Here is a 16,711-nt window from a genome sequence, read left to right as displayed (position 1 = left end):
CAGTTTTATTATACATTTTAAATCAAAAATATTATTATGAGAAATATTAATATTCAAATCTAAGAAATGATCTAGACCTGTTCCATGACTAGATTCGAGTCAACTTTGATGGATAAATATTTTTAGAAATATCAGTAAATTCCTTACGATTTAAAAACAAAATATCATCTATTATGTGAAAAGGTATGTTTTAAATTACTAGGATTATTCTTATTCATTGTATACTTATATTGTAGTTGACTTAAGAACAGTTTTATTATACATTTTAAATCAAAAATATTATTATGAGAAATATTAATATTCAAATCTAAGAAATGATCTAGACCTGTTCCATGACTAGATTCGAGTCAACTTTGATGGATAAATATTTTTAGAAATATCAGTAAATTCCTTACGATTTAAAAACAAAATATCATCTATTATGTGAAAAGGTATGTTTTAAATTACTAGGATTATTCATATTCATTGTATACTTATATTGTAGTTGACTTAAGAACAGTTTTATTATACATTTTAAATCAAAAATATTATTATGAGAAATATTAATATTCAAATCTAAGAAATGATCTAGACCTGTTCCATGACTAGATTCGAGTCAACTTTGATGGATAAATATTTTTAGAAATATCAGTAAATTCCTTATAATTTAAAACCAAAATATCATCTATTATTTGAAAAGGTATGTTTTAAATTATTTGGATTATTCTTTTCCATTGTATACTTATATTGTAGTTGACTTAAAAACAGTTTTATTATACATTTTAAATCAGAAATATTATTATCAGAAATATTAATATTCAAATCTAAGAAATGATCTAAACCCGTGCCATGACTAGATTCGAGTCAACTTTGATGGATAAATATTTTTAGAAATATCAGTAAATTCCTTACAATTTAAAACCAGAATATCATCTAATATCTTTTATTATTTGAAAAGGTATGTTTTAAATTATTTAGATTATTCTTATCCATTGTATACTTATATTGTAGTGGACTTAAGAACAGTTTTATTATACATTTTAAATCAGAAATATTATTATCAGAAATATTAATATTGAAATCTAAGAAATGATCTATACCTGTGCCATGACTAGATTCGAGTCAACTTTGATGGATAAATATTTTTAGAAATATCAGCAAATTCCTTACAATTTAAAACCAAAATATCATCTACTATTTGAAAAGGTATGTTTTAAATTATTTGGATTATTTTTATCCATTGTATACTTATATTGTAGTTGACTTAAGAACAGTTTTATTATACATTTTAAATCAGAAATATTATTATCAGAAATATTAATATTCAAATCTAAGAAATGATCTAGGCATCTGCCATGACTAGATCCGAGTCAACTTTGATGGATAAATATTCTTCGAAATATCAGCAAATTCCTTACAATTTAAAACCAAAATATCATCTACTATTTGAAAAGGTATGTTTTAAATTATTTGGATTATTTTTATCCATTGTATACTTATATTGTAGTTGACTTAAGAACAGTTTTATTATACATTTTAAATCAGAAATATTATTATCAGAAATATTAATATTCAAATCTAAGAAATGATCTATACCTGTGCCATGACTAGATTCGAGTCAACTTTGATGGATAAATATTTTTAGAAATATCAGCAAATTCCTTACAATTTAAAACCAAAATATCATCTACTATTTGAAAAGGTATGTTTTAAATTATTTGGATTATTTTTATCCATTGTATACTTATATTGTAGTTGACTTAAGAACAGTTTTATTATACATTTTAAATCAGAAATATTATTATCAGAAATATTAATATTCAAATCTAAGAAATGATCTAGGCATCTGCCATGACTAGATCCGAGTCAACTTTGATGGATAAATATTTTTCGAAATATCAGCAAATTCCTTACAATTTAAAACCAAAATATCATCTACTATTTGAAAAGGTATGTTTTAAATTATTTGGATTATTTTTATCCATTGTATACTTATATTGTAGTTGACTTAAGAACAGTTTTATTATACATTTTAAATCAGAAATATTATTATCAGAAATATTAATATTCAAATCTAAGAAATGATCTAGGCATCTGCCATGACTAGATCCGAGTCAACTTTGATGGATAAATATTTTTCGAAATATCAGCAAATTCCTTACAATTTAAAACCAAAATATCATCTACTATTTGAAAAGGTATGTTTTAAATTATTTGGATTATTTTTATCCATTGTATACTTATATTGTAGTTGACTTAAGAACAGTTTTATTATACATTTTAAATCAGAAATATTATTATGAGAAATATTAATATTCAAATCTAAGAAATGATCTAGGCATCTGCCATGACTAGATCCGAGTCAACTTTGATGGATAAATATTTTTCGAAATATCAGTAAATTCCTTACAATTTAAAATCAAAATATCATCTATTATTTGAAAAGGTATGTTTTAAATTATTTGGATTATTTTTATCCATTGTATACTTATATTGTAGTTGACTTAAGAACAGTTTTATTATACATTTTAAATCAGAAATATTATTATCAGAAATATTAATATTGAAATCTAAGAAATGATCTAGACCTGTACCATGACTAGATTCGAGTCAGCTTTGATGGATAAATATTTTTAGAAATATCAGTAAATTCCTTACAATTTAAAATCAAAATATCATCTATTATTTGAAAAGGTATGTTTTAAATTATTTGGATTATTCTTATACATTGTATACTTATATTGTAGTTGACTTAAAAACAGTTTTATTATACATTTTAAATCTTATCCATTGTATACTTAGGAGATAAGATATTTAGATATTTATTTTAAAAAGATCACTATCACAAGCCCTCAACGGGCCTAATTCGGACTTCGGAGTCGACTAACAAAGCAAAAACACTAATAATAATGAATAATCAAATTATCAGTAAAAAAAAGAGGTCAAACTAAACTTGAACAAATGCGGTTTCAGAAAAGATAGAGGATGTGCGACCAAATTTCACTGTCTCTCCTTTATTTATGAAGAAGTGCCTGCCTCCTGACTCTACTGGCACCTATTAACGCCTGCCAGTTGGAATTCGTCTCTGATCTAGGGCCTGGCGTGCTTCTAAGAAGCCAAAATTTTGCCATAATGCTCAAAAAAGCCAAGTGACTTACAAAAACCACATTAGTCAAAATAGTAAGCACTAAGCTATTCATCAGACTATCATACTTCGTATGAGAGCTATTCAAAAAAAAAAAATCTCCTTTTGACTTTTTTATTTGAAAGTTTAAAATTTTTAAGGAATACCTTACCTTAGACCTTAATTCTTTCAGTGCCTCCATAGGCACACAGAGCTAGCTCTGTGAGCAGTCTCCAATTTCCCCTCAGATGGGCCAATGAGTAGATGTCCTCCCATTGTTGGATGAGACCCTTCACAATAAGAGTTTTTCAATTTCAGTTGGCTACTATGAAAATGAGATTGTCAATAAATTGGTTTTGGATGTTGGAACTTCTATGCTTATTATGTTTTTATCATCCAGCAATTTTCTAGGTTTTGTGCTCCTTCATTTTCTCCTTTTGAAGATATGATACCATATAATTATTTACTATTTAATTAAGGTAAATGCAATATAATTATAGCATATAGTATCATATAATAATTCCTTATATATTTAGTTTCTAGAGATTTCTGACTACCTGGAGTATTCAAGAGAGACTGACTGTTAATTTGAATCATCTCGTAAAGTATGGAAACATCCATACTGTCAGACATCACTCCTGTTAAGCAAGGTAATTGGCACTATTTGTGGTTGAGAGAATTTTTTGCTACTTTTGCACAAAATTAGGAGACTAATTACCACTCCCCACTTATTTCTGCTACTTTAATTAGAAAAATAACGTATACATCCGATCTATTATTATACATACAAACATCACTATTATTCAATGAAAAAACGATTTTCTGAAAAATATTCTAAACTAAAATCTAGCTAAAATAAGGTGTTCATGCAATTTGATAAACAATCACCCTCAATTAAAGTGTTTAATTCTTTTTTTAATAATCAGAGTTGAAACAATATTTTTTTTCTACTTTAAGAGGTAGAATATGATGTGGAAAAATGGCAGAATTTTCATAAGCAATTGAAAGGAGCACAAATGTTTGAAAGTATGGGGATAGGGTGTTAAACTCCCTCCTATGCAAGAATACTTTCATTTAGTTTAAAGACATTGTTTGATTTTCTTATAAACCTACTTCTTAGCTATTTTGGGCATAAAATTGTGCTTTGTGGCAGAAAACGAATTGTGCTTTGTGGCAGAGAACTTCGTTGCAGCACAGTTTCTTTTTTTAACTCAAAAATGGCACTAAAGATCACCATTTGAATTCAAATGAGCCATCTTCCAATATTTAAAACCCGTTGTTTTAGCTCAATCATCCCTGGAAAAAAAACAGGGATATATCTGTGCTTCCCATGCAAAAATGTGGTTTACCTTATTATTCTAGTCGAGGTCAACCTAAACAGGTAACCAAATCAAGTATTTAGTTTTTTTGGGAATATTTTCAATAGTGTGATTTTATTGCAATTCGACTTTAGACGGTTTTTACATTCCTTTGATAAAGTTAAAAAAAATGTAATAACTAAAAGCTAGTATTCCATTGAACCTGAATAACAGTCAGGAATTAAACAGTGTACATAGTAAAGGGTTTTTTACTGCTCAGTTTTGTAGAGAATTTTTTGGAATATTACAAATTTTTGGATACTGTTTTTGGATACACTACAAATTTTTGGATACTATTTGCTGAGGTTTGTTCTTTAGTTGGTTGCAGCAGTAGGCTATGTCCAACCATGAAATGTAAATGAGTGTCTTTCATCCAAGATATTTGTCAGATAAACTGTTGAAGATGTCCAACTTCTTCAAAAAAGAACCCAGCTCTAAATTAAACATAACAAATTTGCTGAAAGTAAAGGTTTATGCCACAATTACTTCTAATTGATGTCAATTCTTTGATGTCTAAATCCAAAGCGTTCTATTTAGAAAATAGAACGTTTGAAGAAAGCAGCACAAGAGAAGAAATTTATGAACATTGGTAAGCATAAATTGAAAGCATGCTGGATGCAACACTAAAAGCTTGTTTCAAAGAAAGGGAAAGGGAAAATGATGCTGAATCCGTGGAAGTAGAAGTAGAAAGTAGAAAGAAGTACTACTTCTTCTTTGGAAAGGGAAATCAGTTCTGATCGATTACCTTTAAAAAAAGCCTAAGAAGTGATGACGCTATGTTAATTATAATTCTACTAGTGATTGTTACACTTATTCATGGACGCCAATCGTACGGTTTATTTCTGTTCGTAAACAATCAAAAGTTGTGCTTTCATTAAAGTTCTCTTTTTGTATGAGCATATAAATTAATCGAAAGTAAAATAGGACTTCCGAGCCTCTTTTTCCGTAACCTCGCGGTCTTTTAGGTACTTGTAACTGGAACTTGTGTAGTTCATGTGCCTGTGGTCTGAGCGCCTCTTGGTAGTCACTTTTTGTCACTTTTTTTTATTTGTGAAATAACTAAAGTCACTTTTTTTCGGGAGCACCGTTACGGTCGACCCCCTGATACCGTAACGAGCAAGCGGAAGTTTTGACGTAGTATTAAATTTTTTCTCTGGTCAAGAAACACCTGACGATAAAAAGCAAAGGTTTTGATAAAAACAATTTTACAATATAGGGCTGAATTCAAAGTTTCCATTGTCCATTTCAACGTCCTTTTCAAATTCCTGTTTCCCTATTGTATTGGAAAAGAAACAGAAGACTCGCCAGGGTTTGAGGCTTTTTTCAAAATTCCTAAGGAATGTTCATGTAAAGTGCATCAAGACTAAAATAAATAGCGCCTATTGCTAATGGATTCGCTTTGCGCTCAAATTATTTTTTGTGTGCCAGATTTTTCAAATTTTCTTCATTGTTACCTACTGAGGGTACTGGAAGAGGGATAGATTAAGATGGAATATAAACGCCAGTGTATTTGTGGCTCTCTTGTTTCTCTCTTTGTTTCTCTCTGTAGCTCTCTTTGTATTTGTAGCTCTCTGTTCAATGTTTTACTGTTAGACAAGAATATTATACAATTTTGTAGTCAAGACTTAACTCCATCAGTCTTCGAAAAACATTTTCCAAAAATGTTTGGTGTTGTAGATAGAAAATTGGCTGAAAATCTCAACGGAATATCAGTTTCCCAATCTTTAAAGACAGTCTAAAGCAGGGATGTTTAACCATATATTATAGTGGGCCGCATGTTCACTTTATATAAAATAGACGGGAAAATGACTAGTGGACCGCAAATAAATCTTGGATGTGCTGCAGTGTGGTGATATAAACATATTTTCATTTTGGTGGAAGTTACAGCAGGCTTGTCACAAAATAGCTTTCACTTTTATTTATTTGTCATTCGGCTTTTTTTTCTCAAAATTAGTATTTTTGTATTGACTTTCTAAAAGAATCTAATATTCAAGACTGAATACTGTAAACATCTGTCGTTGGGTTTTCAATCTAATAGGTTCAAGTTCTTTTTGCATCTTTATGCAAGTTCTCTTTTTATGCATCGTCACCTGAGTGGTGAATCACTAATCAGCTTCAGCTGCTATATTTATCTAATTAGACAGTTTTTTTCTAAATAATTCTTAATCAATAACATTCTAAAATTCATCAAATACTTCTTAAAATTAATTGTCCGAAATAATTCTTAACCATATAAAAACTATTTGCCAGCTGGCTTATTTTGAGCGTTTTATTCTATTTTTTATTCTATTATTTTTAGAAGTTGAAGATATATCCTCGAATGATGATAAGAATATGCTTGGAGGTACACATCCCATGCTTTTAATGAAACAAGAAGCCAAACCTTTTGCTATTTCTACTGGCACCTCTGGAGATTGTCATCATGATACCGACTCTGTTAAACTGGAGTCGAAAATTGACGTGGATGAAGGTATGTTACAGATATTCTGATAATCTGCATTTCTGCGTGTCCAAATTGAGAATATGTTTTTAAACTTGCGTTGAAATTGTAGTGGAGGAAAGATATATGTCTATTCGATCTGATTGGATTGGTTGCGTTTGAAAACAAAATGCTTAGTAAATAATAATTCCAGATTGCTTTGATTATTAAGATATAAAATTTCGTATACCAATTGAACCTTTGAATAAAATGACAAACTGAATCTTATTTGGAACTTTTTTCTGGCTTTTAGGACTAAGTAGAAATCTTAAAATTTTGAAAATAAGGGCTTAGCTATGCATATGCCTCAATAATGAACAATAATAAACAAATATGACAATTACGGAGTTCTCGACCCGATCGTACAGCTGGATAATTTATATGTAAAATTGTCGTCAAAAGAGGTTTGCCACCCTTGGAGTGGTTTACTTTTTTGAAAAGTCTAGTCTATTCGTGTTTTATTTTGTATCTATTTTTTCCTATTTTTGAATTTGTCTTTCTTTTTCTTTTTTACTTTTTTTTTGGTACTCCATCACCATACCTTTGTGTTATTAATGGGTTATAAAATACATTTATTCATTCATAATCTGCCAATCTATAACTCCGTAGTTTAATGATTCGTTTATAGAAACGCCTTAGTTTTGCCTGATTTTAATGCAACACTGTCTCTAAAAGTGGCTAATTTACATAGGGCCTAATCCTTAAGTATGATTTCAAAATATTTTTCTTGTATATGTCTAAGAGGCCTATAGATTCCAAAAAGGGATTCATCCACCTTTTTGAATTTCCTGGAATACTTTCACTGATTATTGGATGACCCTAACTCTCTGTTAAAACATCTATAATCAGATAACAATCAACATTTGGTAGTAATAAGGTTGTTCTTTTAGGATTATTATCATCAACCTGTAAATTTAGGCCTTCGAATCAATTGAAAAGGGGTAATTGAAAAGAAGATTAAATGGTATTGGAATTTGCAATTGATGTCAGTAATTTTTCAGCCTCATCTAAATAATTTGTAAAATCCAAATAATTAAAATAGGGATATTTCATAAATATTGCCTTGACAGAGTTGAAAGTGGAGTGCACTCTAGAAGGTCCAATTACCAACTTAATGACTCGTATATATATACATATATATATATATATATATATATATATATATATATATATATATATATATATATATATATATATATATATATATATATATATATATATATATATATTCATGTTTATTTTTATAAACATGTTTGTTTTTATATCTTGATTCATGTTTATTTTTCTGCCAACTAGTATGTGAAGAAACTATGTTAATTGATAAAAGTAGGGGTATATATAGTTCATGGATGTGACAATACAGCGATGAGTTTTTGTTTTTTTTAGATCAATTCACCCTTAAGTAAACTGATATACAACCCGAATTCTGAACTATCATAGGTAGTGCAAGTAAAGCGTAGTAGTGCTGCATAAGTAAAGAGTAAAGAGCGATATGGTCGTAATATATATATATATATATATATATATTTTTATATATATATATATATATATATATATATATATATATATATATATATATATATATATATATATATATATATATATATATATATATATATATATATATAGTAACGGGAATCTGGTGGCTTTGCCGCTGGACCCGGCACTTGGCAGGCCTCTACATATGGGTTCTCATTGTCGCTTGTCTTGTAGCCGTAGAAAATTTGAGACATTTGTTGTCTTTTCATACTGATTCATTTTAAAGATATTTAATTGTTAAAGCAAGGCCGATTCCTTCAGACGATATCTACTAAGCTTCAAACTTTTGGTTTTCTGTTTAGAGGTTTCTGAATTGTTGTAATCCTTTGTTAAAATATGTGCAAATATTTTTGCAATTACCAGCCACCAGGCCCTGGTACTCGGTACGCAGCTGACTTCTTTATATGGATTCTTGTTGTCGCTTGTCTTCAAACGGACAGTTTTCTGTCTTGTCACACTGCAGGTCTTTTCAAAGGTTTTTAATTATTAAAGCAAGTTCGATTTCTAAGAACGATATCTACTAAGCTTCAAACTTTTGGTTTTCTTTTTTGAGGTTTTTGAATTATTGTAATCCCTTATTAAATATTTACAAATATTTTTTTGTAATTACGGGTTTTTTGCTCTGTATACAATTTAATGTCTTTTCATACTGTACCTTTTCAAAGATATTTGATTGTTAAAGCAATTCCAATTCCTAGGAACGATTCCCATTAAGCTTCAAATCTTCGTTTTGTTTTTTAAGGTTTTTATGGCACTTGGTAAATACCAAGTGCCATATAGCGATCGCAAATTCTGTCGGTCTGTCTCTCGGTCCCGGTTTTGCTTGTTTAGGCACTTCCAGATAAGCTAGGACGATGGAATTTGGCAGGCGTATCAGGGACTAGACCAGATTAAATAGTCGTTTCTCCGATTCGACCGTCTGGGGGGGGGGAGTTGGGGGACGGTTAATTCGGGAAAATTAGAAAAATGTGGTATTTTAACTTACGAACGGGTTATTGGATCTTAATGAAATTTGATATTTAGAAGGATATCGTGTCTCAGTGCTCTTTTTTTTAATCCCGACCGGATCAGGTGACATAGGGAGGAGTTGTAGGGGGGGAAGCTAAAATCTTGGAAAACGCTTAGAGCCGAGGGATCAGGATGAAACTTGGTGGGAAAAATAAGGACAAGTCCTAGATACGTAATTGACATACCCGGGACAGTTTCGCTCTCTTTGGGGGATTTGGGGGATGTATTTTTAACTTACGAAGGAGTGATCAGATCTTAATAAAATTTCATATTTAGAAGGACCTCGTAACTCAGATCTCTTATTTGAAATCCCGACTGGATCCAGTGTGAAAACGCCTAGAGTGGATAGATCAGGATGAAACTTGGTGGGAAGAAAAAACACAAGTCCTAGGTACGTGATTGACATAATCAGACTGAATCCGCTCTTTAGGGGAGTTGGAGTGGGTGCAATTTGGAAATACTAGAAAAATTGTGGTATATTTAACTTACGAACGGGTGATCGGATCTTAATGAAATTTGATATTTAGAAGGATATATTAAGCATATATTATTTTAAATCCTGACCGGATCCGGTGACATGGGGATTTGGAGAGAGGAGCTTAAAATCTTGAAAAACGCTTAGAGTGGAGGGATCGGGATAAAACTTGGTGGGAAGAATAAGCACAAGTCCTCGATACATGATTGATATAACCGGAACGGATTTGCTCGCTTGGGGGAATTTGGGGAGGGGGTTAATTCTGAAAAATTAGAAAAAAATTAGGTATTTTTAACTTACGAAGGAGTGATTAGATATAAATGAAATTTCATATTTAGAAGGACCCTGTAATTCAGATCTCTTATTTTAGATCCCGACCGGATCCGATGTCATTGGGGAAGTTTGGGGGGGCAACCGGAAATCTTGGAAAACGCTCAGAGTGGAGAGATCAGGATGAAACTTAGTGGGAAGAATAAGTACTAGATACTAGTCCTAGATACATGATTGACATAACCGGACTGAATTCGCTCTCTTTGGGGGAGTTGGAGGGGGTAATAATTCGAAAAAATTATAAAAATCGAGTATTTTTAACTTAGGAACGGATGACCATTCGTGAGGTATTCCCGACCAGATCTGGTGACATTTTGGGGGGGGGGGGTTAGAGGGGGAAACCGAAAATCATGGAAAAAAATTAGAGTGGAGAGATCGGGATGAGACTTGGTGGGTAGAATAAGCAAATGTAGTCGATACGTGATTGATGTAACCAGACTGGATCCACACTCATTGGGGGAGTTAGGGGGGCAGTGCTTTGGTGAGTTCGGTGCCTTTGGACGTGCGAGGACAATCAAAATTGGCAGGCATGTCAGGGATCTGCAGAAATTGACTTGATAAAGTCATTTTCCCCGATTTGGCCATCTGGGGGGGGGCTGAAGGGAGAGGAAAAATTAGAAAAATGAGGTATTTTTAACTTACGAGTGGGTGATAGGATCTTAATGAATTTTTATATTCAGAAGGATCTCGTGTTTCAGAGATCTTGTTTTAAATCCAGACCGGCATTAAGCCTCCATTTCTTCTCCTCCACGCCCACCATCTCCCCCAAACACATCCAATCAAAATCTCAAGATAGACATTCAATGTGAAATTCTATCTTTCTTTAAAAATTCTAGAGAGATCGGACGGTAAAAACCCCTTCCTCCCCCACACCCTTTTTTCTGAATTCTATCGGCCGAAATTTTGAGATAAGCATATATAAGTATAAAATTTGGAATTGGCTCATTCAATTGGAAATCAGAATTCCTTCGTATCCTTTTTAAAAGCCAAAAGTGATTGGAGGGCAACTATGTCACTCCCACGTCTTCTTTTTCCCCAAAAGCATTTAATAGAAATTTTGGGATAGCCGTTTTGTTTAAAGTTGTCTAAATGTCATGTAACAAGGCCTTCGGGATTAAAACAACCCCTCAGAACCTAGGGACTAGGATTGTAAGTTATGCCCCAAAGGCATATAAGGTTTTTTTAAGGCGTGGTTGTATAAGCTTTAAAGGAAGTTCATTTAATTGGGAACTGGAAGTTCTAGATCACTTTTAAGAGTTAAAAGTGATTGAGGGGACAGCATCCCTCCCCTGATGCCCTCTTTTATCCCAACATATCTGTAAAATATAGTCCAAAGTAACATGCAGCATAGACTTGGGGGTAGAGGCAACCCACTAGAGCTCTAGGATAAGGGTTGTATGTTATGCCCTGGGGACGGACAAGGTTTTTATTGAATGGGTGGTCGTATAAACTTTGGATAGAGCTCATTTGATTGGAAATCGGAAGCTATAGTGCTCTTTTTAAGAGTCAAAAGTGAATTGAGGGCAACTAACAACACACAACGAACACCCTCCCTCCCGAACGCCTGCTACTTCCACAGAGCAAGGGCTGCAAGCTAGGAAATTGTTTCGATGTTTACATGTAGTATATGTTTGTGAGAAAAGTATACATGTTTGACCTTTACTTTTCAAAAAGAAAAAGGGTGTCCAGGTGAGTCTTTCAAAGAAATATCATTGAAACCTTTAAAGAAGCTAATACGATTCAAAATTAAAAGTTCTGGTGCCTTTTTTAAGAATGAAAAGAAAATGGAGGGCAAGCAGCCCTCTTCCCAAGCTCATTCATTTTCCAAGCATATCCAGTCAATATTTGGAGACAGCCATTTTGTTCAGCATAGTAGAACGGTTCAGCAACTATGTCTCTAGGGATACTGGGTTTGTCAACGCTCCAGAATCATGCAGTTGGCCCATTATGCTTAAAAACTAAATCAATAAGCACCATGTGTATGATCGCCAATAAGAAACCTCAGCAATTTATCGAGAACTACCGGGGTATTAACTTAAAACTTCATTACTACTTCTGATCTTACAATTTAAATAAATCAAATAAGTGTAAGTGTATCCAGTTTGTGTAAGAGCATAGATAGATTTTTTGGGAAATAACATTAAATTTTATTTTTCAGGTGAAATTGAGGAGGTATACAATTAAATTCAGGAATATTATTTGTGACAGGATTAAAAATAGTTGAAAAATATCCTCCAACATACAAATAGCAAGCGAAACCATGGATTCATATAGAGAAAATAAAAGATATAAAATACCATTGTTCTTTCCATTTGTTTTTTCACGATTTAAATAAAAAACGAACTGAAATTAATTTAAAACTTTATCACAAAACATGTTTTTTTTTAAGAAAAGTGAAGAGCTCTATTTAGCCTTAAATGAGCAGAAACTAGCTCAATCAATCTTTCAATTGTGAGACTACCAAAAACCATCACTAATAAACAAATGAAATTCAAAGCGAACAGAACTTAGAATAAATGACCCAGTCAGACTCAAAACGAGCAAAAATTAACTTGTGTAAGGCTGACAACTCGCATCCATTCTCAAAAACAGAACATAATTTGCACTTTAATGAAAACAAAATATATTTCAATTGTTTTCATTTTGTTTTAACAAATCAAAAGGTATTAAAACTTCAAGTAATAAATATCTGTTAATATATGAAACTGATTACGTTCTGGTCTTAAGAAGGGATGGGGGTTGAAAAACTTGTTTTGTGGAAAAAGATTTTAAATTAATCGAATAAAGAAAGGAATAAAATATTTAAAACGTTACCAGAATAATGCCTTGAATTTGCTTTTATAGGTTAAATAACGAGGTAATAGTTATTAAATTTAATTTTAAAATAACCCTGTTATTTCATAAAAATAAAAAATTAAAAGCTGATTTTGCGCTAAATTAAAAAAAAGTATGTAATTGTGATTTTGAGCGAATTTTATATTATTTCTAGTTTTCTTCCTTGCAGCGTCCTCTGACAATGGTCTTGCAAGAATATGTCTAAACAAAGAAATGAATTTGAACTGCAAAAATGAGATGCCAAGTCAAATGTATGTATTTGCTGAAAATGATGTGGCAATACACGATGTTTTACATATTGGAAAAGGACCTTTCGAATGTGATATATGTAAGGAATGTTTTACTTCGAGTGCCCGTTTATCCAATCATCAAAGAACTCATACAAGAGAAAAAACTTTTGAATGTGATATATGTGACAAAACATTCCGCAAAAAAGGCAATCTACTTATTCACAAAAGAACTCATACTGGAGAAAAACCATTTGAGTGTGACATATGTGGCAAAACATTCCACCAAAAAGCCACCCTATTTATTCATCAAAGAACTCACCCTGAAGAAAAACCCTTTGAATGTAAAATATGCGAAAAAATATTCCGCCGAAAAGCCGACCTATTTATTCATCAAAGAACTCATACTGGGGAAAAACCTTTCAAATGTAATGTATGTAAGAAATGCTTTACTTATAGTTCTGTTTTATCTGATCATCAAAAAACTCACATTGAAGAAAAACCCTTTGAATGTAAAATATGTGACAAAACATTTCGCCGAAAACCTGACCTATTTGTTCATCAAAGAACTCATACTGGGGAAAAGCCTTTCAAATGTGATATGTGTAAGAGGTGTTTTACTCAAAGATCCGGTTTATCCCAACATCAAAGAACTCATTCTGGAGAAAAACCATTCGAATGTAATGTATGTGACAAAACTTTTCGCCAAAAAACCAACCTATATGTCCATCAAAGAACTCATACTGGAGAAAAACCTTTTGAATGTGCTCTATGTAAGAAACGTTTTGCTACGAGTTCCATTTTATCTCGTCATGAAAGGACTCATACGGGACAAAAACTTTTTCAATGTGATATTTGTAAGAAATGCTTAACTTCAAATTTTGGTTTATCCCGTCATAAAAGAATTCATACTGGAAAATAACCTATTGAATGTGATATTTGTGAGAAAATGTTCCACCCTGTCTGATCATTAAAAGAACTCGCACTGGAGATGAAGGAATGTAATATATTTCGAAATGTAATATATGTAAGAAAGGTTTCACTTCAAGGACTGGGTTATCTTGTCATCCTTGAGCTGCAATCTTCCTTCTACCCAATCTGCCCAATTCCAAATAAAAAGAAGAATGCTGAAATAAAATCAGAAACATTGAACAAGCAAACTTGATGTGCATGAAAAATAAATGATTGCTATCTTTCCTCTTGTATTTTCTACTTTTTGGTGCTTTCCCTAAAATTCTCAATTTTTTCGTTCATCGTCTTTGTTGGACAAGGTTTCATTTTTCTGGACAAGAAAAAAAAAAAGATTTAAAATTATTCTGGAAAATTCCACTTATTGCGGGAAATTATATAAGAAAATTTAATCTGCTTGAGAAACCTGCTTAAATTATTGCGATCATCATCTTACGTTATGTTTTGCCTTTTTACACCTTCCCCCACATTTCTTGCTTTTTTTCTACTTTTGCATCTCTGAGACGTATTCATGTCTAGACTTAGACATTAAAATCAAATTTGGTTTCCATTACGATTTAGTGGTCTAAATTACATAAGAAAACTTAATGGGATATTGCATTGTTGCGATTTTATTTTGTTTTCCGTCGGTTTAAACGTTTTCCGGCCTCTTTAGAAACATTTACATATTTTCTCTTAGTTCTAAGACAAGTTTTTATTTTTTAGTTAATCCCTTCTCTTCTTCCACTTTATTTTTTTTCCATTTCCCACGCTTCTAAGATGATCTTTCCGTTTTCTGAACTTGGCAAAAAATTGTTTGAGCTCCCTCTTTCTGGGACAAATTACACAAGAAAATTTTACTCACTTTCATAAGAAACGAATTACACAACCACTTAGAAATTCATCAAATTGTAATAATTTTTTCATGTTTTTGTCTTGCTGGTCCGTTTTTTACGAGTCGCGTTGTAGACACGCCTAAAGCGCAAATTTGACAAATTGGTAGCAACACTGAGGAATATTGCAACGCTGAGAGAAAAGTCTTTGTGAATGTCACTGTGTAAGGGCGTTATATAATTATTAAAATGTTAATGTTTTATTTATCTTACAATTTATGCCCTAGAAAAACTTTTGTTGTATGCAATTTTGTGTTTACAAGAAATTTTATTAATTAATTGTAATTATAATTATTAAAATTATTTATAATTATTAAAATGTTAATGTTTGATTTATCTTACAATTGATGCCAGAGAAAAACTTTTTGTTGTATGCAATTTTGTGTTTACAAGAAATTTTTGTCGGGAATCTATCCGAAAAGCTTTTATAAAATGACCGCAAAGCCTAACCATATTTATAAATTTATAATAAAAAAATGTAAAAAATCTTCAAGCTTTCATTAAACAATTGATATGTTATTTTATAAACCATAGGAAAAATCAAACAAGAAGTACACCCCTTCTTTGGAATCTTACGCTAGAACATGAGATATTCAGAATTAAATTACTCAAGCCTACAAGACAGTATACTCGTGCCTAAAAACTATGTTCTCTGAGCTGCCTTCTTACCCACGTTGTTTTTTTTTTATCTGAAATGTTGTTTTTCTTTTCATGAAAGGAAACGTTGTTTTTGTTGTTTTGCTTTGTATATATTTTCTATACTGTTTTTATTTTATTTTCTTGAAACATTAAAGCTTTAAAAAGTTGCTGTAATTGAGCCAACTAAGATACCAGTATCGTCTTTATAACAGCGATGTCGGGTGGCAATTGATTCAGATAAGCTTAAAGAGTGTGTTATTCTGTCTTATTTTTACTTTGATTTTGCTTTTGAACCAGAGCTATGTCTGTCTTCTTTTTGATAGTTAACATTTGTCACTATTATAACTTGTATACCCAAGTCTTATTAGAAAGTTGTCTTTTGCCATCTCTACCAACTATTTTCAAGTTCTAGGGAGACTGGGTACAGATAAACAAAAGAAAATCTACAATGATGAGGGGATCACGACAATAAGTTTTAATCTTATTAGAAAATTTTCTTATTTTCACCCTTATTTGTCATTTTGAACCTTAAATTTCTTTTTCAACAGAAATCTATCTTAAGTCAAATATCAGAATCGATTACTCGCCGGTCAATGGTGCATGTTAATTGAATTATATAAAATATCTAAGATATATATATATATTTGTATAAAAATGTCACTTTTTTACAGTTTTAAAAGTAGAGTTGAGAGAAAGAGTCAAACTTTAGCGTAAAGAGCGGATTGTTGAGGAGGGAACAGTCCCTTTCATATGCGGATTAATTTCTGTTCGTTTTAAGTTTTAATGTCGCTCCTTACTTTCAGTTAAAAAAAATTGATTTTTTTTTTATTTAATATATTTAGAATCAGCATAAAAATCTATCCTCTTGATATATCTA

General features: G+C 31.4%; 1 protein-coding gene across 1 annotated transcript in view; it reads left to right on the top strand.

The window, feature by feature from the left end:
• LOC136034047 (zinc finger protein OZF-like) overlaps positions 1-16,001 on the top strand; it is a 34,198-nt gene extending 18,197 nt beyond the window's left edge. The window contains exons 2-4 of the mRNA XM_065715132.1: positions 3,640-3,753; positions 6,761-6,931; positions 13,297-16,001. Of these exons, the coding sequence (XP_065571204.1) occupies positions 3,711-3,753; positions 6,761-6,931; positions 13,297-14,276 (1,194 nt within the window). The 5' untranslated portion in view covers positions 3,640-3,710 and the 3' untranslated portion in view covers positions 14,277-16,001. The remainder of the gene's footprint in view (positions 1-3,639; positions 3,754-6,760; positions 6,932-13,296) is intronic.
• The last annotated feature ends 710 nt before the right edge of the window (positions 16,002-16,711 follow it).

This window comes from Artemia franciscana, chromosome 12 (genome assembly GCF_032884065.1).
Source record: "Artemia franciscana chromosome 12, ASM3288406v1, whole genome shotgun sequence".
In the NCBI taxonomy this organism is placed as follows: domain Eukaryota; kingdom Metazoa; phylum Arthropoda; class Branchiopoda; order Anostraca; family Artemiidae; genus Artemia; species Artemia franciscana.
Note: the sequence above shows the minus strand (reverse complement) of the source record. Positions and strands in the feature narration are given on the sequence as shown.